Raw genomic sequence first — 22377 nt, forward strand, 5'->3', positions numbered from 1 at the left:
TACTCAGCACTGCTCTGGGCTCAGGTCAGCTGGCACACAGCAGCTCCCACAGCCATTTCTGGGTCACAGCACGTGGGATGTGCTGCATGAACATGGAAGGGTTCCTGTTCACAGTGTGTTCTGTGCCTGAGCCTGGCTGAATTAGTGAACCTCTGAGACATGGCCTTAGACTGACACAGAAAAAACCTCACAGAGATCCTCCTGTCTCTATACAGAGACAAAAATGTGTATCTTGCTTGCAGGCAAGGATTCTTGCCTTCCCTTCACCCCTCAGCAATTCTGTTCTATTGCTCTACCCTCTAGTCTGAGGACACTCTATACAAACAAATAAAAAAACCACACAAGCTGTAAGGGTTGTATTTTTGATGTAGTTGGTCTTAACTCAGTTTCCAGTGGCCTCATTACTGAGCTCACTTGATTTCACAGGAGTGAGGTTAAAACCTGCTTTACTAAAATCCTCCCCCAGTCACAGGAACACCTGCACTCTGGCAAACAGAAATTCCCCCTTCCCTGCTCCACAGCCACCAGCAAGTGAATCCTTGACTTATACAGCTGGGGGGCTGTAAGTGAGAAGCTTAATCACCTTCAGATATAATATTAAAACCTCTCCACATCCATCAGCTGAGCAGTGGGAGCCACAGCATCTTACAATCCCAGGCAATGGATTTCCTAAAGCTGGAGGATTACCCAGCTTTATAAACACAATGGCAGGATAGCAAAAAAATCTCACTGATGCTTTCATGGCCTAAGCAAAGATGGCACTGGACCAGCTCCCTCCATAGCAATCCATCACAAGAAACATTTAAAGCTTCCCTCCCTTATGAGGATGTTCTCCAGCCAAATAAAGTCAAGAATTTGTTTCTCTTCCTCACTTTTTTTTCCCCTACTGCAATTTAGAGGGGGTGGGAAGAAAGAAAAAGATGTCACATAACTTTGTCAAATGACAACCAAATGAAAATCAGTCCTGCCCTTCATATTAAATGACCCTGTGAGAGCTGTGCATAGATCACCAATGGTGTGATACTAAAGGGATATTCTTTGTGAGGGCTGCTCCAGATCTAAGTGTCAATCAGTTCAGCTTTATCTTCTCTTTCTTACAAAGAAAGAAAAAAATCCAACTAAACAAATCCCTCAGGAAATGTTATTTACAAGACTGCTATCAGAGCAAGGCAGAAGGGACCCTGCAATCCCCTTGTCTGTGACACAGAGCTGCAGGAGGGGATGAGCTCAAGAGGACTCAGCTCCCACTGGACTGAGGTGCTCAGCTCAGGGCTAAGTAAGAACATTTAGTGTTCCAGCAGAAGATGTGCCTGTCTGGCATGTGGCTCCCACCACTCCCTCCATCTCCAGCAGCAGCTCCCTCACCTGCCCAGGTGTGCCTGTAGCTGAGCCAGAGGCAATTCTCAGGACTATGCCTCCCACTGGCAGGAGGGCTCTGGCAGTAAGCTGGGGGTGGCTGCTCAGGGAAACTCTGAGGTGGAATGCCAGGATGATCCTCAGGGCTGCTAAATCTGCATCAGCTTATGTCCTGCAACCCACCTTGTCTGTCTGGTGCCTCATCCCCCTCCACCTGTCCCCAGCTGCCCCTCTGCAGGACCAAATTACTCTCAACACTGTTAAATGAAATTGAAAACCAGTTTGATTTCAGTCTGTGTAGGCAGAAAGATGGAAAGAGGAGTCAGAAAGGTATTTTTCTACCTGGAATGGGACTTTGATTTGCCAAGAGCTTTAGTAATGGCAGATGAGGTAGATCGTCTTCTTTGGACAATGGGCTTCATCTTCTGCAAGACAAAAAGACATCCAAGTTAGCCTGGCCACCTTGGGAGCAGACCTGCTCATTGCACTCTATGAATTTTCTTTTTGTCTAGCTAATAATCAGGAAACCTCAGACCTGAAAGTCATGATCTGTGCTACCAGACACCTCCCTCCCCCTCCTGATCAATAAAACACTGGTCAACTCTCACATTTATGTTTTCACAGCCAAATCTCAAAGTAATTATATGAATAAACAGAGGAAAAAACCAAAGTATGAAGTCCAAGAAAAACTTGCAAACACTCATACCTTGGAATAGTTTGTTAAGGAAAGGTATAGAAATACAATTTAAAACTGGAGCAGACAAAGATATGAAGAGCATATAATACTCAGGGGAGTTGTACTTTATCAGCTGGAGGAATGATGAGGTTCCTTAGTAGGTTTTTCTCTATTTTCATTTTCCATGACTCACAGGTTCAGCAAACAGGTTGTTACTAGGCCCCTCTCCAGGCAGCCTAGCCTCAAGACACTTGTGTCCTTTTAAACAACCACAGCCACCAAGTCTTGTATAACACAGAACTGGGGTGACTGTAATGGTGAGACCTGAGAGTTAGAAATTATAACTACCCAAGTCAACATATACAGAGGTCACAGGTCTCCTTTCATTTGCTAAATAAATTTTGTGCTGGAGAAAGATGAGAGATTTTAGCCTGGGAGAGAAATCCTTACATCAGTGACTTTTGATTAGTAAGCATGGGATAATCTGTGCTGTGGCTCATTTCAAATTCAGCATTTGCCTATGTTAGAGCTTTAAGTGCCAGGGAGTTCAGAACATGTTGAGACTTACTGATCTTTTGACCTTTGAATGTTACAAAATATGAAAAATTCTGAGAATAAAAGAAACAATGATTGCTGGTTGATGGGGGAGAGCTCCTATGGGTAAAGTATGTTGCTTTTATTAAATGTATACTTTTCAAGGTATGTTCATTGCATGTGAATTCACTGGTCTCATCTCTGAGGATGCAAGGCTGGTACAGCTCAGCACCTTATGACAACATTGCCTTTCTTGTGATGTCAGGGGAAGGTATTGTCCTAATATCAGTGATGGAAATGTGAAGGACAGAGCCATTGCAGTCAATTTGTGCCACTGCTGTTTCAGAGCAAACTGGAAGGCTGGCTGGGGCTGGTTTGAAGTTCTTGCTTCTGTTTACCCTCCCTGGAGCTACAGGAGCACAGTACAGCTGCAAGTCTGTCTCCAGGGGTTTGTGTGAGAAACTAAAAGTTGGTGGAAGTGATTTAAGGCTGTTCAGAAAGGAAATCCACGGCAGAGGCTGGAGTGGAGTCCAGCTGCCATCCTCCTCATCTCCCATTTAGTTTACAGGACACCTTTTGAATTCTGCTTTCTGGGAATCCTACAGGCTAGATCTTTCTACATCACAAATTCCTAACTCCATGCCTGATAGGTCCAACAGAGGCCTCCAAAGCACAGATGACCTTGTGAAAAAGAATGTATAATTACATAAAGTTGGAGTGGGCCAGCAAATATGATTTCATGAATCAATTTCCTAATATGTGAATATTCAGCTTTGCAGTATCAGTAGTGCTCCCTGAGCAGGTTCCCTGGGTACATGTACATATGTAGACAGAAGCAGATGGACAGCAATTTCTCCCTCATACCCTGCTGTGACATTGCCAAGCAAAAATCTGTCTTTGGAAGTTTCACAAGGAGAACTGAATAAAAATAACATCAGCTCAGAAATGCTTGTTTTAAAAAAAGGAAGTCCCAACTAAAACAGAACATCTGGCTTCTGGAAGTTCCTTAATAGGATAAAAACGTTCCACAAACATAATGCAGCAAAGCATTATGTTTTTCCCACTATGTTAAGGTGGGAAGTGAGGATGGGTGTGGATGCCTGGGGGTAAAATCCAGCAGCTGCAGCTGCAGAGGTCATTGATGAAGACAGGGTGAGCTGGTGCAGCTCTGTGCCAGGGGCACTGCAGATTGCAGCAATGTCTTCTCTTCAAAAGCCAAAGCATTCCACAGCACACAATACCTCACTGAAGGTAAGGCAAACATTTTGGCCTCTCCAAAACCACTCTGTTCTGGGGTACAAGTGGTACTAGAGGTAGATGTGATGGAATTTCATTGTAGGAGGGTGTTTATCCCTGAATCAATTGCAGGGATTTCTTCTCCTGACCACTGGGAAGGCTTTCAGACTGAATGGTGGCAGCAGTGCCTTCCAAGCAGCCTTGTCTGAGGACCTGTCCTACAGCTACAGGCACTGGGATACCCTTGGAAGTCTAACAAAGACAGCTCTGTGAGTTTCCAGTGAAATGCTGTAACTACAGGACACAAGGTACTCCCCATATTGATATCTCTAAAAAAAAGCTGAGATCATCAGCTGTCCAGAGGTCCAGCTGGATGACCCAAACAGACCCTAAGCAAACCAAAAAATTGCCTTCCAAGACCTCAGCCAAAATAATTTTGATCCTAGCCAGTCACATTCCTTTGGCAGGACATCACTGAGATGATGGAATCCCTTACTATAGGTAAGGTAATCATTTTGGCCACTCTAAAACTTTGATCTGACTGAGGGAATTGGACACAACTAATTGGTACAATTTCAAGGTTAACATAATTCATTTTCATATTTAATAGAGTAATAATAAATTGTTCTGCCTTTGGTTTCAGTAGGCATAGAGAGTAAAACAGTTGCTTGTATGCTCCCTCTCTGCAAGGGAGAACCTGGCTGTGTGCCTCATTTTAAACAATTTGAGTGTGTATGGGCCACCTCATGTAAGTGACATTTTCTTAATGACTGCTGGACTATGACAGAGTGTCCTAACACCTCACAGTGCCATGTAAATGCCCTCTGAATCCAGAACGTGTTTATGGTTTACTTGCAAAAAAACCCCCTCTCATCTCACTAGAATTGGGATTCTAGTAGAAGAAGCATTTCAAGTTCTCTGTCTGATGTTGGAGCCCCTTCACCCTCCTGCCCAAAGGCTGGGCTTGAGCAGAGCTGGCTGGGCTCTGAGGGGGTGGGTGGTGGCTCCCAGCCAGGCTCACCTGGCTACCAGCAGCCTTGGGCAGCCCTTGCCCACGAGCACTGCTCCAAAATGAAGAGGGGACCTGGTTGTGCTCCTCCACCTTGGAGGCAGGGAGTGTTTTTCCTGGAGGTCAGCTCTGCTCTCATTCACTGGGCATGGAATCAGGGAGCTGCTGAAGGACATGGCGTGATCTCTGTGCTGTTTTGGTGCCATGGAAACAGATACTCATTTACCCAACCTACTCTGGAAGTGCTTGAACACTTCTAACACTCTGGGCCATGTTTGTGCATTACTCATTTCTGAGCTGCCGATTTTAGCTGTGTATTTCTTGGCACCAGGGAGGTTGTGAGTCTGATGCCCTTCATTCCAAATCCATGTATGGTCTATGCTATCGGCTCAGCTGGCCAGCAGCAGTGGTTTTGGTTTTTTTCCCACTGACCTCTGCACTTGAATGTTATTCTCCAGATAGTTAAGGTGGGATGGAGCTGAAAAATAATGACATCTGCTTAGCACAGGGTGGATTTTCCTTCTGACAATAGCTGGTCAAAGTTTGCAGTGCCTGTGGCACTGGAATGGTGCTATTTGGTTTAGTAGCCATTCAGAAATGAAAAAAAAAATCATTTAACTGGGCTATTTTTCTGTAAAACATAAATTGAAATATTTGAATTCAGAGCCCATTTCATGCTGACATTCTTATTTGTCAGGGAGGCTTATGTTGCTAAAGACACAATCAGAGACAGTAAAACATGGGCCACAATGTCTTTGATTATTTGGAGCATCACAGATTGTTCAGAGCCCACAACACCAACATAATTCTTATTCTTGCATGGGTGTTGTGAAATGCTATCTTCCTACAAATGTTCTCCTCTCAGTATCAGCACATGGTGTCAGGGCAGATCACTGCACTGATCAGCTGAGCACAGCTGTCAGTGGCCTGCTGGAGCAGGGCAAAAGGACTGTGTAAATGTTGCACATGGCCACTTAGTTCTCAGGAAACATTTAAAAAAATACTTAAGAGTAGAGAAACAATTCATCACTTGGACTTGAATCCATCCATGTGAAAACAACTGCTGCTCTTCCATCTGATAATGAGTTTACATTAGTAGAGGCATGCCTATGAAAATCTCTTAATGAGCTAATGTGGGACACTGCTGCCTCCTGCTCTGTTCATGTGAGTGCTGATGCTCCCACCATGTACCCATGTCAGAATGCTGCTGAATTCTAGTTAGAAAATGCCATAAGAGAAAGATTATAAAACAGAAAGGGAAATAATTCAGTGCATAAAAGGGAATCAGGCATTAGGCTACTGAACTGAAAACAACCTGGGCTTGCCATTGTATGTGGATTTACACTTAAAATGAGTTTAGGGAAAGTGCACTCACATGACTGCTGTCTCCTTCACCCCTGCTCCCAAACTTCATCTGCCCCTCAAGCTGGAACAGTTTTAGCAGGGGCTCCAGCAGCTGTTGTCTTGCAGCCATCCCCCCTTGTTTCAAATGGGAAATCCATCACAGGGCACCCTCTGGGAGTCAGGCCAGCTCTGTGCCCAAGTCTCACCAGGGTGCTGTGCCAGTCTGCCAGTCCTGGCTGATACCACCTTGAGAAGCTGCACTCCTTCCTACATTGTGCCATCAGCTCCTTGGAAGAGATGTGTTTTCTTCCCAGCCTTGGTTTCCTGCCCAGCTCAGAATAAGATTAAAAACCCTCCACTTCTTCTCCAAGTGCCTCTTAAAGGTGAATGTTTGGAGTTCTAGGACCAAAACAAAAGGCTGGTCTGTGATTTGTTTTCTACACTGGTTTCTCTCTCTTTGCACAGTTCTCAGCCAGGGGAAGATGATGGGATCATCTTATTTACATGGGCTGGCTGAGGGAGCTGAGCCTGTTCAGCCCTGAGAACAGACAAGTGAGAGGTGACCACATCAATGTCTACCAGCATCTGAAGGGAGGGGGTCAGAGTCAGGAGCCAGGCTCTGCTCTGGTGCTGAGCAGGAGGACAAGAGGCAATGGGCAGAAATGGGAAGAAAGGAAGCTCCATCAACATAAGGATTACTGTGCAGGCTCTGTGCTCACTGGAATTTTTGCCCAGAGAGGGTGTGGAGTCTCCCTCTCTGGAGATATTCCAGAACTGTCTGCACACAATCCTGTGCATCTGGGATGACCCTGATTGAGCAAGGAGGGTGGACCTGCTCCAGGTGACCCAATGTGGTCCCTTCCAGCCTTACCATGCTGTCATTCTGTGAGGATGCCATATATAGCAGAGATAGTGTTCCCATGATACTGGTCATGACCAGGCACTGCTAACCAGCTTCCTCCCAGCTCCCTGCCAGCCAGGCAGGCCAGCATGACCCAACAGGGAGAAGGCTCCAAAATGGAGCAGCCCCTGCAAAAAACATGCTCTGTATGAACCATGGTTTGATGTGAACTCAGAGCTAAGAAACTTGGGTATAAATATTTATCTGAGCCATTTTACACAATTTCATCTTCCTGTCATGTTTCACTAACTGCTTCCCTCTCCCTCACTGCTAATACACAGCTCCAAACAAACAAAAACATTTCTTAAAATATGCAGAGCCTGGTGGCAGTAAATCAGTTTGCAAGGACACACTTGGCAGTGTTTCCTTTTCCTTCCAAGAAATGGAACCCTGCTGGTTTATTTTGAAGTGTCCCATATAAGCAGGACTGGGAGAAACAATTCTTGTCTGCCAAGGGCCAGGTGGGTTTTCCACTTGGAGCTGGAAAGGGAGGTGGCTGGGGATTAGCTTAACTCACACTAATCTGTTCCATGGCATATTTTTCTCTGCTCCCATGGATTACTTGTGCCTTCCTTGGAGTCTGGAGCAATGCCAGCAGTGGGTGGTGATGAGGGAGGATGTCCTGCAAAGCACGGAGGGGACTGTCACCATGCAGAGCATCACTCTGCCTGACTGAAGCAGGGCTCTCTGAGCAGCTGAAGTAATGGGGATATTCTTAAATGCCACTGGGCTGGAAGCCAAATCAGGACACTTGGAACTCGTCATGGCCTGGGGCTGTTTCTGTCTACTGAGCACAGCCTCACCTTGTCCTCCACCAGCAATGCCCATGCCTGGAGAGCAGCACAAATTCAGTCCCAAGACATGGCACTGCTCGGGGTCCCAAAGCAGAGCAAAACTCTCAAAAGGTGCCCAAAAGCTTTTAGCAGGAAGGCAAACCACAGCTCCCATCCATCAGCTGTGCCTCTGTAAAAAATGTGGTGCCCACCTGCAGCTCTGTGCTCCCTCACTGAGGTCCCAGAACCCCACAAAGAGGTGAAAACTGATGAATACAAGAATAAAAAAAATCCTGCTATTTCCAAGCCTCAGCCCTGATATAGCGTTGGTGGACAGAATCTCTGAAAATTACTGGCAGCCTCTGCTGAGAACATCCACAGGTTGTCTTTTCTCTGCAAATCTTAGGGTTCAGCAAAAGAAGGCTGTTTATGTATTCTGGGAAAACAACAACAAAAAGCACTGCATGAAAAATGCTTACTGCTGGTGAGGATGATTCTTAGTCATCACCTGCAGCAGGAATAGGCCCTGAATATCCAAAGGATATCTCAAAGTATTTTTTGCATCAATATAAATTTGAAAAACTTTGAACAACACAAATCTCTGTCACTAGCATAGCACAGCAAATTACTTATTGATAGAAATCTAAGAGATCAATAAATATTTATGTTGATTCAGAAATACTTCTGAATTTTAAGCATTTGGCCTGGCAAGACATGAACAGCTGCTAGAGGAAGCACTTCCTTCCCCCTTCTAGTACTGGCACAGGAGACTCAAAGCAGTAAGAAATGTAAAACCTTGTTTTGCAAAATTTCTTCACCTTTTCCTGGAGGTCCAGACAGTTTTGTCACAATTCTGATGTCCAGGGCCACGTAAATTTGAAATATGTGTTAACTATGGATTAGACCAAACAGCTGGCACTTGTTGGGATTTTCCTGAAATGCTTCTTTCCGTGGTGAAGACCCATCACAACAGATTGCCCCTGCATGTTTTATATCATTTTATATCAGGATTCTTTCCTCATTCCTTTCCCTCCTTTGAACCAATGCTGAAAGCCACCCCAGGAACATCTCCCAAGGAATTTTTGCCTCTATAGCTCTGAAGAAAACCTTTACACAGCTCTACCCACATATAAAGTCTCTGGCCTTAAGCTGAGGCAAGCTCTGATGATGAGCATGGCATCAGTGATTAAAAGGTGACTACAGATACTACTGACATGGGAAATCAGAGGGGGCACACTTTTAAAAAACCCTTTGGACAATTTAATTTAGGTTGGTACTGTGGGGTAGAAATTTCTGTTGTGAAGTTGTATATACATAACATTGGAAGGGAACTTGCTGGGTTTCACACTATAAAAATTCACCAGTGAGGCCAAAGTCAATTGAGAATCATGTTCTTTCTTTAAAAATGCAAATAAACAGTCCACTGAACTGAGCTTTGGCAAAATGAAAAACTTGCAGAGCAGCCAAACCTGAGGAACAGAAAAATGTAACACATTCCTTAGTGTCTTTAAAATAACTACTTTTCCTTTTGCCTCTTGGTTTAAAACCCCTCCTTCTGCCATATTAAAAATTAAAAACTCATAGACAGCTGGGTCTGCTCAGCTGCAGAATTACTTCAGCCTTCCCATGCTGGGTTTCTGAGCATGAGTATGGTGGTCCAGACCCTCCCAGTGTTTGAAATGCAGACTACCCAGGTTTGGTGTGTGACAAAGGAAAATGTAAACTGCACAAGGAAGAGAAAGTGCAAACCACAAAGAGTTTACAAGGCAGAAATGCTCCAGGTCTCCTGAGCAGACAGTGCAGCTCCACATGACACTGGTTCCAATCCTCACCTGTCCCAGACACACACCCAGGACAAGCCAAGGCCAGTGGCCACAACAGCCCTGGGAGAGTGGCCAGAGCCTCACCACCCCCAGAACCCCCTTGGACTTTGCCCAGGGATAGGAGCTTGGTTTCCAAACCAGCTTCCCCCAGCCTTTACTTTGGAAAATGCAAACTTGCACGAATTGTGCACCCCCAAATTCCCCCCCAGGACTGATGCTGCTGCAGGAGAGGGTCAGTGGGTGACCCTGCCCCTCCACTGCCAGCAGCCTCTGGTGCCTGTGAGCTCAAGCACTGAGTGAATGTTGCTTCATGCTGAGTGATGGTGCTTCTCATCTATTTACAATGATTAAATCATTTCATTTGCAGCTTGGCCAGAGAAAGGACGTTGAGAAGAGGCAGCTCTGTGCATCTGGATTTCATCAGAGCTGAGCATTAATCCCTTTATGCCTTATAAGCATCCCATTAGCATTATACAGGCTCTGTGGTTGTTAAATGGCATTGGCAGAGCTGGCTGGCAGGAAAATGGGTAAATCAACAGCATCTCTGCTAGCACACACACCATGAAAGGCATTTTCCTCCTTCTGCTGCTTGCTCATCTGCCTGTCAGCATCAGTGTGGGCACTGGTTCCACTCATAGTGGAATTTACCAGGATGGGTTTGTGCTGAATTGCAGGATTTAATTCCACAGAATTCTGCAGCTGATTGAAATGAAAAATAGACATCCTAACCTCAAATGAGGATCCAAAGATCATGGATTTCAGTGGAGCTGTGAGTCTAAAGTTACACGAGCTGGGCAAATAAAAGTAGATTTTGCCTTAAACAATCACATTTTTTTGGCCAGTTTTTGGAGTTGCAGGAAGGCATTAAGGGTTGAGCAGTGATAGAGGCCAAGAGAGAGACATTGCTCAGCAGCTGAGAAAAGGTCAAGAAAGGGAAGGCAGGAGGGAGCAGCTGAGCCCATGTAAAAAAGAAGGTGCAAAGGAGAGATTTGAAAACACAGCCTGAAGAGCTGCCAGTGGGCTGAGAAAGGGAAGGAGAGAAGTGAGCAGAGCTGATGAGGAGCTTGAAGATTAAATAACCTGGAGGCCATGGGAGAGTTTGCCAAGGCTAGCAGAGAAATGTGCACATTCCTTTACCAAAAAGAATGCTATGAACCAATGCAAGTCAGGCTGTGTGGCCTTAAAGAACATATCCCAGTCTTTGATGGCATGAGAGGTGGAAAAATACAAGCAGTGGAATCACTACTATGCACATAAAGTTCCTTACACAAGGCTGCTATAATTATTCCACAGGAGCAACTGCTGCAAGCCACTGCAGAAATGCAGAGATGAGCCAAAGAAAAGAAACAACAAAGGCAGAAAATCTTGTTCCCTTGAAGGCAGTAATAAAATGCCAGTGTTCTGCAGAGGATGGGGGTGGTGATAGAGGGAATATCATCCCTGGCAAACAGACTAAGGCTAAAGCAGAGTGATGACCCCCATGCCCCATGCAAGGGCACAGGCTGGGGTTGTGGGGTTGGTTCTGTGTGACACAGGGGCAGCACAGAGGCATGGAGCTTCACCTGCCCCCAGGAGCACCTGGAGAGCGGCCATGGGCTTTTTGGAGATGTTCTTCTCTGTGCCTCCACTTCCAGTACAGTCTGAAGGGGCAGGCAGTGGAAAACTCCAAGAGACATTCCATTTAAAGACAGTTATTCTATTCATATGTTATTCCCTGCTTTAATTTCTCACAGTACTTCTGTTTCACTTTTGCCTTAACATCTACAGTGTGAGAACTGTATCAGCTGAAACTAGGCTAAATACAGGACATCCTGAGGGGTACAGATGACCCCAAAGGCTTCCTCATCTGCCTGTTATGCCCCATTTCCCATTCCTTGGGCTTAACATATTTATGCATAAACCTCCAGTCATGAGTATTTTCATGGGTCTTTGGTAAACACTTCATAATTTCACATAATCTTTCTGATATTGAAGTGTTCAGAGCAAAAAAAAACCAGTTATCCAGCAAGATTTATAGAAAAGCTACATAGAATTTATATTTGCCATTACTTAGCTGTTAGTACCTACTAATTTTACTAATATTTAGGAGGAAAATTTTCCTCAGGCTGGGTAGTAGCCTCTTCATGAGCAATCCTCACACAAGGACATGTCCACATACACATCTGCATGCACACATAATACATGCACAAAGGGTTATAAATCTCCCAATAAATGTAGCAGACAACTTCAAAACCAAACCAAGCCTTTAAATAGGAATTATGAAAAATAAGTTTTAAATCACAAAAACATCCTGTTTTGCTTCAGTTTCTCTCTCACATGCCACAAACTGGGCTCCACCCTAGCTGTTTTCCAAGGGGCTAACTATGGGTGCCTGGTTTTGGAAACTTTCATGTCCTTATCTGTCCTGCCATTTGCTCTGTGGGAACATGAGGAGGGCAGCACTGTGCACAAGCAAAGGGCTGATCCCCAGTGCATGGGCACTGAGCACCCATCCCTGTGCCAGCTTCTCTTCCCACAGCTCTAAGACAGGAGGAAATGCAGAGAAGTGGAAGATAGAAGTGGGGTTTATGGGCTTTTGGCTTTGTTTTAAACCATGGTGACTGTCACACTTTCAGCCTCTGGATGAAGTGGAAAAGGTGCTGTTCAGGAGATTTTCTGTTTGCTCTGTTAGATGTCAGCACCCACAGTGCTGACACTGCCTTGAGGAGATGTCAGTCCCTCACCAGCAGCACACAGAGGGGTGGGAGCTGCCAGGGCAGATTTCCTGACTGAGCTGAGAAACCCATGTAGCTCAGTGTGCAGCACAGCGCCAGCTTCAGCACAGCCCCTGGGTGACCTCTGTGTGCCAGCTCCCAGTCACACAGGGGATGTCCCCTGAGCCAGCTCCCAGTCACACATGGGCTGTCCCCTGAGCCGTGTGCCAAGCAGCTGTGGGGCTGCTGGAGCTCCAGAGGCTGCTAGAGGTGTTCATCTGAGACAGGTGCAGTGTGACATAAGTGTGACTGCACACAGGTGATGCAGGACACAGGTGAGCAACAGCCTGAGTGGCTGAGTGCTGCTGTGGGCATTCTCAGAGGTGTCTGTGCAATAGCCTGGGTGGCTGAGTGCTGCTGTGGGCGTTCTCAGAGGTGTTTGTACAATAGCCTGGGTGGCTGAGTGCTGCTGTGGGCGTTCTCAAAGGTGTCTGTACAATAGCCTGGGTGGCTGAGTGCTGCTGTGGGCATTCTCAGAGGTGTTTGTACTCAGATCTGCTGAATGGTGTCACTGTAAAGAGTGGAGGAGTCATACATGAATGAAGGTGAACAGAACAAATACTGGAGATGTTTTGGAGGGTGCTGGTGTGACAGAGGGGTGGTGAGCCTGGGGCAGGCAGGAAGATGGAGTGTGGTGTGCTGATGTAATGCTGTCCATGAGGGACTAGGACAGGATCCACAAGGATCTCTGCATCAGAGCTGCAAATCAGAATCCTATGCATTGCAAGCAGGAGAGGATCTGAGATCCCTCACTGCTGGTTGTGAAGAACAAGCATCCGCTACTTCTTCAGGTCAATTAAGAGAAACCATATTCATGGTACATTCCTCATCATCCCCCACACTTGTGAGGTAAAACCAGTCTGGCTACACAGGTGATTGAATCACATCCCCTGGTTACAACCTAAAGGAGTTCCAGCCCCTGGAGCTAGCTCCTCTGCAAAGACAAGGACACTTCCCAAGTCTGGGGCCAGCCCAGCTGAATTATAATTAAGGAAGGTGGAGCACCAAGAAGCATAAGCAGACACCTAGACCAGAGCCATGTCAAGTGATCTACATGTGGGTTCAGCCAAAACCCTAAATGCAACAGCACTTAGAGACAGGCAAAAAGAAAGGAACTGTGTCCAGTGCTGTTGTTGCAAAAATCTTCACTGAGCACGCAGGGACTGCAGTGGAGAGACACACTATCGTTATGTATCCATGCCTATCCAAAATCCAGCTGTGCAACCATCCAAAGTGTGGCAGGATGTTTGATAGGGATCCCCTGAGGGCACTGACTCTCACAAAATGTAAATCTTTTTAAACAGACAAACGCTAATATTTATTTTCCTCATGGAAGGAATCAATGTTAATGTTTAAGACCTCACTAGAGGGCGATAAATAGATGGGCTACAACCATCCAAGTTATTGCCTGTGCAGGCAGTGAGATCTTGGAGAAAACTGGCCAGCTGCAGGCTTGGGGGGTAGGTTTAAAAGGTCTGTGCTTACCAAAGCAGCCTCCTGAACACCTCTCTCTGGTTCACTCACTAAATACTTTATTTCTCTTTAGCTGTTCACTGGAAAGCACCAGTCCAGGGGCCCAGGAAGTTTACCCAGGAACTGGGTGTGAGCCAGCTCTCAGCGAGGCATTGGCTGCTGTGTCATGACCAGGAACATTCCCATTTCTACACAACCCATCAAGTACCAGTGGCTTAATGAGCTGAAAGTCATGCTGGACAAACCAGGTCCTTGAAGGCAACAGTGGAAGGCTGAGGAGCAGTGCCTGGTGCTGCTTTGTGCACCTGGGGAATACAATCTATGTAGAGCTTTGTGCTCCTGCAGGAGCAGGTGTTCATGGCCCTGCTGCTCAGGCTGTGCAATGAGAGCCTGGCTGTGATGCTGAGGCAGAGCTCTCGGATAAAGATGCTCATTTTCCATCATCTGCAGATAACGTGGAGTTGCCACATCACAGCAACACTCTAGGTGACACAAAGGCATCAATAGGCAGGGGTCTGCTTAGGAAAATGAATGTTAAGGAATGTTCTAAATATGGAAGAACATCAAAAGGTAAAGGGAAATCACCTGTGTCTTAGGTAGGGCTCATAGGTAAAAACTGCAAGTGGCTCTAAAGAACTGGCAGGAAAAGATGCAATGAACCACCTCTCTGGATCACAAGTGTTTTGCTGGCTGTGGGCACATTCCAGCCCCTGGCAAACATTACAAGTATTACAACTAGCTGCAAATTTTTATTTATTTAATTTTTTTTTAAAACAGAACTTGCTATTTATTCCAGTGGAAACTCCCTCCAAAGAAAAATTGTTCCACTCAGCTACTGTTTGTGTTGGATGATTCATTTGAGAATTTCAAACTGGCATTTTGGGAAATTCTTACAGTTTTCCCTCTTATTTTCCATTATTTCAGGCTAACCTTATGCTAATACGATATTTTGTTGCTCGTTCTGTTGAGTTGAAAAATCACCAAGGGCAGCCGCGGGTTCCGTGAAGCCCGGGTACCCCTGTCCGGCCGCAGCCGGAGCCGCCAGCTCAGCGCCTCAGCAGCTGCTGCTGGGTGGGTAAAGGACGGGACAGAGATGGCAAAGGACGGGACAGCGATGGAAAAGGACGGGACAGCGATGGCAAAGGACGGGACAGCGATGGAAAAGGACGGGGCAGCGATGGCAAAGGACGGGACAGAGATGGCAAAGGACGGGACAGCGATGGCAAAGGACGGGACAGCGATGGCAAAGGACGGGACAGAGATGGCAAAGGACGGGACAGAGATGGCAAAGGACGGGACAGCGATGGCAAAGGACGGGGCAGCGATGGAAAAGGACGGGGCAGCGATGGAAAAGGACGGGACAGAGATGGCAAAGGACGGGACAGCGATGGCAAAGGACGGGGCAGCGATGGCAAAGGACGGGACAGCGATGGCAGGGACCGCTCCTGTCCCTCTGTCCCGACACGAGCGCACGGAACGCGCCCCCGACAGCTCCCCCGGATCAGCCGCGGGATGCAGCAGCGACTCTGCGAACCGCACCGGAGCTCTCAGCTCCGCGTGATCCCCGTCCCGACCGCAGGCACGGCCCCGGCCCCGCACTCGCACCAGCCCCGCACACACACCGGATCCCGGCCCCGCACTCGCACCGGCCCCAGCCCCGCAAAGTCACCGGAGCCCGGCTCCGTCGCCGCCCGCCCGTCCGGCGCCTCCCGCTCCGCCTCCGCTCAGCCTCCCGCAGCCCCGGAGTCAAGACCCGGCACAGCAGCCACGCCGGTGGTGGCGAACCCGCCCCTGTCCCGTCCGTCCCGTCCCGTCCGTCCCGTCCCGTCCCGTCCCGTCCGTCCCGTCCCGTCCCGCGGTACTCGCCTGGCTCCGCGCGGAGCCCGCGGCGCAGCTCGGCGCTCGGCCGCGCTCTCATGCCCGCGGCGGGGGCGCGGCGCGGCCCATGCCCGGTGCCCGGTGCCCGGTGCCCGGTGGCTGCGGCAGCGGCGGCCCCAGCGCTCGGTCCCGGCGCGGGAGGGGCGGAGCGGGGCCGGGCGGGGCCGGGCCGGGCGGGGCCGCGGCGCTCCCGCCCCGAGCTCGGTCCCCACGGCCGGAGCGCCGAGCCCCGCGCCCCGCGGGAGCCCCTTCGGGTCGGGAGGGGGATCAGAGGCCGCCCCGGAGCTGCCTCTGCCGCGGTGGGCGCTGCCCGGAGCTGCTACGGAGAAGGAGAGACTCAGAAAGTGACGCTACGAGATCGATTTCTGGGCAAACGCGATGGGAGAGCCAAGAAGTGACAGGAGCCGGGACAGCGGGCACGTGTGCTCTGGAAAGCCGCTCCTCCTGCGCGCCAGGGCACCTGAGCACTCTGATTCCCACTCTAGGAGTCTTAAGGCTTCTCTCGTGGGGATTTTTGCCATACCAGGGAGAGCAGAGTGGGGTGTAACAGCTCTCAGAGACTGGCCCGAGCTCCTGCTGTGCTCCTTTCTGGTGCTGCTAGAGTGGGGGCTGTCTGCGATGCTGGCAATTCTAGTACCAGTTATCACAGAGAAGGCAGGAAAAGCAATAGGGGCCCAAGTGCATTCCCTTTCTGCCTCCTCCCCTTCTCCCCCAACCCCACTTGTGGGTTTTAGTTGCTGCTGCGTAGGAAGTTTCCTTTAGAAAGTTTTCTATCTGCACTGCAGGGAAATTCTGTGTCTATGGAGAAGTCTGTTTGTGTTGAGAAAGAAGCCTCTTGAGAGACTGTTCCAAGGTAAACACGTAGCAAGAGCACACACTTTCACAGTTCTGTCACTTTGAGAAATATCTGTGCTATAAAACCCTCTCTGGAGATGTGCTGAAAGGGATATTTTACATGAGAATAATGTACTCTAATCCACATTAAGCTATTTTGATCTCTTTAACGTCACAGGTTCAGTCCTGCAAACAACTTAAAGTGTTAAATAATGGAAGTCTTTAGAAAACGAGAGTGCAGCACATCTCAGTCACACAAACTGTCTTGGAAGGTCAAAAGATTTTTAAAAACTATGAAGAAATATGAGGAATTTGTATTTGCCATCTGGTACTCTGTGGTCTGATCTTTGTTTTCTCTCTGCATACAAGATTTGACAAGTTGTGAAATTTCGGGAATAACATCTCCTCTGTCTCCAAACAGCCTTTACAAGTACTTTTGAACATAAGATATCTAAGAGACATTTTCAGAAAATGAAATAGTAGCCCCCTCCCCCCCATAAATGTGATTTGCCTTTAAAAAGACAAAAATCAAGCAGCCAGTCCCCTCCTTCCCTTCCTCCTTCCCGCCTACCCCGCTGCCCCCCTTGCCTCCCCACACACGTTCATGGAGTATTCCAAACCATGCAGTCCCTCTCCTGGGAAATACCTCAGGAGGCATTTCCTGTAAGCAAAAAGGTACCACTGGGACAGACTAATTTAAGGCTGCAGTCAAGACTAGTTCTCGTTAGTGCTTTTCATCCATGTTTTTTCATCTCTAGTGTCCACAGTCTCAATATGGTTCTGCTTAGTGTTGAGGCAACAATACAATAATTAAAATGGCACAGCCTTTTCCAAAGGATTCCCATGGATAAAATTCAAATCCCATAAAATTCATATGCCATAAGTCAGAAAAATGTGTTGGGAACAATGGGAACATTTCTCCTAAATTTTTGAGCAAACTTAAACAGAGAATCATCTTCCCTCCTCTTTGCCTCCTGCCCAAGAAACATCCATGAATGATCAGTTTCTGAAGAACACCGAGTCTTCATAAAAAAAGAATCATAAATAGCCCACTGTGTTTTCAAAGTAGTTTTTTTATGGTATCACAGCAGCCATGTCGGGAATCAGATATGGAGAAAGGAAATAGTTGTATCGGGCTGGGGTACAAATGCTCAGGCACTCTTCCCAAGGAGCAGAATTAGTGCTGTGGAATTTAGAAAGGTCATCTCTGCTTGTGTTGGCTTTGCCTGTGAGTTTGTTGCTCCACTCCATCATCTGTGTATCTTTCTGAATCACTGCAAAGCTGGGTTTGTTGTTTTTTTTTTTCCTTTTTGAAATCTGAATACACATCAAGCATGTTTTAAAGCTACAACTGCTCCAAGCCAGCTAAATTGGCTGCAAGCCTGGATATTATAGGGAGGAATTCAGTCTTGGAAATCTGACAGCATCAATGGTCTTTAGATCCCTGGTGTCTTTCAAAGGGGCCCTGAATGTCACTGCTCCACTGAAACAGCCTTTTCTAGCAGGTAAGCCCATTAGTAAACAGGTCAAAACCAATTTGTTACAACTGTAGCTCCTAGAGTTAAAAAATCTTATTGAAGAAAGAACTCAGCACCCTCCAAAAAACAAAACCCCAACAGTTTGGAATTTGTTTTCAAAAGGGCTTTCAAAATAAATTCCTTGACAGCTGTTATTTCAAATAATTTGCTTTGAAGAAATGCAAACTGTGCATTATCCCATGGGAGGCATCAGAGAGGGACCCAATTCCACACCTCTGGCTCCATCTACATTAGAAAATGAAGAATAAGCCAAGGGATTCCACTCCAATGCAATTGTTTCCTTTGCTGGTTATGGATTTGTTTCAGAACATAGTGCAAACAGGGAAGGGCTTGGAAAACTCTGCTTGTTTATGGGACAGGGCTGGAAACTTTGCTGCTGTCAGAGCTCCATGACGCTGCTGTGGGAGCAGCAGGGATGAGTTCTCTGTCTGACAGAGCCACTCAGACACACCAGGGCTGAACAGAAGGGAAAAAATTATCAAGCAAGAGGAATATCTTGTTTTATTTTTTGGAGTTATTACCTGATAGTGAAGAGAAACTATTTTAAAGAGTCTACTAACACACAGGATCAACAAATAATTCCACCATGCTCCTGGATTTTTTTTCCATACTACAGTGCTGCAAACACAGAGCATGACTCAGGGTTTGCCATGCTGCTGATATTGCTGCCTGTGCATGAAATGCTCTGATGTCCAGTGTCCCTAATTAGATGAACAAATGTGGGAACTAGTTAAGACACTTAATCAAGCCAAGCCCTGCATTGTCAGTGACCTGAAACCAGGGAGGATCCTCCTTTTCTAAGCCTACCCCTAAAGCTTCAAGCACTAAGTCTTGGGCTGCATCTGAGACCAGGAGACTGGGTTAGCTGGGGCATGGGTCAGATCTGTAAAAAAAATCTGTGTTCCTGTGCCATGACTTGGATTGTAACCTTTGATGTGTGAAGGCCAGCCCATGACATCCTCCCTACACAATGTCATTTAACACAGTTGCCCAGGATTAATCCTGTTCTCAAGCCAAAGGCTGAGCTGGCCCCTGCTATAAAAGAAATACATCCTATAGTCATTGTGACCTCCTCTCCCTGATTTACATGGTGTTTCCTTTAGCAGGGCTTGCTGGCATCCTGTTTGCCTGGTTCCTTTGTGTGTTGTAGCTTCATTCTAGGCTGAAAATACCATCAGGGTTTCTACACAATAATTGGGCATGCCTGAAGAGCATGAAGGCTACTAAAAGTAATATACTTCTAAATAGCAGCTGCTCCCTTTTCTTTCCTCCTTCAGGGCAAAAAGTCAGTTTTATAAAAGGATTTCTTGCCACAGTCTTCTGAACCCCCACATCAGGTATGCATTTCCCATGCCACTGTTGTCAGTCATTGCCCTTTCTTACCCTCAGCCTGAGGACCCTTACCTCTCATGGCTGACTTGCTGCTTTGTCAAAGATTTTTTTTTCTCCAATTAGGAATATGTTCCTTCACTGCCTGTCTAGTATTTGTTAGAGTGGGGTGACACATAGTTTTGCTGCTAGGTCATGCAAAAAATGTATTTACCTGTGCTCAGGTGCACCCTTCCTCTGTCCCCCAGCTCGGGGCTGTGCTCCTGTTTGCAATACAAACACACAGCATGTCTTGCTTCAGGATTAGAAAAAACCTCACTCCTGTTTTGGCCAAAATTATTTGGCCAAGGTGTTGCTGCTTTTGTCATCTCATCTTTTGTATTTCCATGCACACAAGACCAGCCAGTTCCAGCAGGGTTAAACCATAATTTAGTTGTAAATACCCATGCAAAAATCCACAATCCACTGAAACTGGTGGGATAACTCGTTGGTTCCCCCTGTTCTCCAATTTCAATGAAACTTTAATCACATGAGTAAACCCAGTGAGACTGGGCCATGATTTAATCAATGTGATAATTAGGTTTGCCTTGCTGCTGTTTCAGAGCAGAGGAGACTCAGAGGAGAAAGCCTCTGGAATAGCAAAGCTGTATTTTCTAAACAGTTTTGCAGAGATGTGGGAGGGAGTGGAAAGGGAAAGAGCTGGAGAACAGGTCTTTAGATCTTTAATAGTAATGGCATGAGGAAGGCTCTCTTCCCTTGCCTGTTCTTGTCATTGCCTGCCTGGAAATAGCTTGACACAAAGCTGGTTTGAAAGAGCAGGAATGTCTATTTGCATTGGGACTGCTTAATTGGAGGTAGAATAGAAAATTAGAACTCAGGGCTTGATTCCCAGGTGAAAAGAGCACCTTCCCAGCTCTGCTGTCACACACTGGTATTGTTGAGGCAGCTGAAAGGCAGGAGTTCCCTGGATGCTGGGAGACCTGTGACTTCCTTTTCATCCTGAACAAATGCCAGGTCACCCAGGAATTCTGCTTTGTGAAGTTGATGTTGAAGTCTTCTTCATGCAAACTACCCCACAGGAGCACTGAAGCAGCAATGACTTGTGCCATACAGTGATGGAGAATAAGCCTTGGTAAGATCCATTACAAAACTCTAGCAGAGGCCCCAGAGCACACTCAGGGGGAAATTTCAACCACTAGTAATAATTTCCCTCCAGGTTCCACCCTCTTGCCTCACTGCACTGTAACATCATAGCAACCAGAGATTTAGTAGTGTTGGATTAAGTCCAGATTTCAGACCTGGTCCTGAACTCTGCCTTTCATGTCTCTTTGATAGAGGCCTGAAAAAAAAAGTTTGAAAAAAGCACAGCCTCTGTATGGCTACAGAGGGGAGGATTGCACAGTGGGGGCTTGGGTTTGTTTCTTTTCACTTTCCTTGAACTTGAAAATACCTATTGGGATTCTATACCACAAAACAACCTTTCTTAAGAGGGAGCAAGCATGGGAAATATGAGGTCAAATACTCAATGGAAGCAAACTCAGGATGACAGCAAATGTTGCAGTGTGACCTGACCTTGGTGGTGTCTGGTATCTGCTGTAACAATACACTGAAACAGGGCAATTTCAAGAGAAAATACTCTAAATTTTGGCAGGCTCAGAGAGCCTTTTCTATGGCTCTATGTGACAAAGCTTTTGAAATATAGTTTAAACAGACAATTAGAGCTGTGTATTTTCTGAAATAGTTTAAAAGGAGTTGCTGTGGCTGTTAGAGTACACTCTATCTCCTCAAAGGCAGTTTAGCTCAGGAGATCCTGTCAGATGCTGTCAGTGCCCAGGAGAGGCTGGAGTCAGAGGTGTGTGCTGCTTGGTCTGGATGTTCAGCAGCTGCTGATAACCTGAGTGTGCTAAAAAGGGGCTTTTGTTGCTCTGTGTCCTCCAAGGGCTGGGGGCAGGTGAAAGTCCCAAGCCCCATCAGTGCACATTGTACTGGCTGTGAAGTCACCCACAATTTTATCCTGCAGTTCAACCATGTCCCAGAGCTGCTTCTCATCATTAATTGACATCAGAGCTCCTCCCTATGCCCACATCAGCTCATGGTGGCTGGTTCCTTGTGACTGGCCATTTATGGGAAAATATGTGCTTTTGAGACCATGAGTTTTTGCCATGGAAGCATTCTGCCTATGCAGACAGGGCTGTTCTTCTTGCCAGCTTCCAGCCTTAGTCTGTGTACAAGATTTAGCCTTTGGAAAACGAGGTAATCAGTGCATCCCACGTGTGTTTGGAGAGGAGTGCACAGGCAGCTTGTGAAAATGATCTAGTGCATGTGTTGAGCACCAAGAATGTCAGCAGGCAGAGCACTGAGGGCTCTGCAGGGGCAGCCCAGAGCTCTTTGCACTCATTGCTGAGAGCAGCTCTGAGCAACAACCATCAAACAGCCACAGCTCTGAGGAGCACAGTGTTCATCCTGGAAAACTGGACCCCCAGGAACTCCTTCCTTCCTGTTTCAAATGAGGAGCATAGCAAAAGTTCAAAAAATTGCACAAAAAATTATTTTAACCTGAAATAAGAGAAATAAGACCTGAGAATTCTCCCCCAATCTGGGATCCAAGATCAGGAACACCACAGGAGACAGACTGGATAGCACAGGTTACAAGTGATGGGCTGAGTGAGATAAACTGAGCTGTGAGATAAACTGAGCTGTGAGATAAACTGAGCTGTGAGATAAACAGCACCAACAAGTTAAGAGTGGCTGCAGACCCCATATCTCCCAAGAGGAGCACATATGAGTTAATGTGAGACACACCATGGTGTTTGTTACTGCATGGCCCCAGCATGTGCTTTTGGATGGGTGTGTTTACAGTCGTTCTTGGCCCACTTAAAATATCCTTGGCAAGAGGCATTTCTGTGAATCTGAACCAAGC

General features: G+C 46.8%; 1 protein-coding gene across 1 annotated transcript in view; it reads right to left on the reverse strand.

Annotated features, from left to right (window-relative positions):
- LOC130253165 (rho GTPase-activating protein 20-like) overlaps positions 1-15907 on the reverse strand; it is a 28608-nt gene extending 12701 nt beyond the window's left edge. Inside the window, exons 1-2 of the mRNA XM_056491492.1 lie at positions 15745-15907; positions 1699-1781 (exon numbers count right to left, since the gene is read on the reverse strand). Coding sequence (XP_056347467.1) covers positions 1699-1778 — 80 coding nt within the window. The 5' untranslated portion in view covers positions 1779-1781; positions 15745-15907. The remainder of the gene's footprint in view (positions 1-1698; positions 1782-15744) is intronic.
- Between the last annotated feature and the right edge of the window lie 6470 nt (positions 15908-22377).

The sequence above is a fragment of the Oenanthe melanoleuca genome, chromosome 4A, assembly GCF_029582105.1.
Source record: "Oenanthe melanoleuca isolate GR-GAL-2019-014 chromosome 4A, OMel1.0, whole genome shotgun sequence".
Classification (NCBI taxonomy): domain Eukaryota; kingdom Metazoa; phylum Chordata; class Aves; order Passeriformes; family Muscicapidae; genus Oenanthe; species Oenanthe melanoleuca.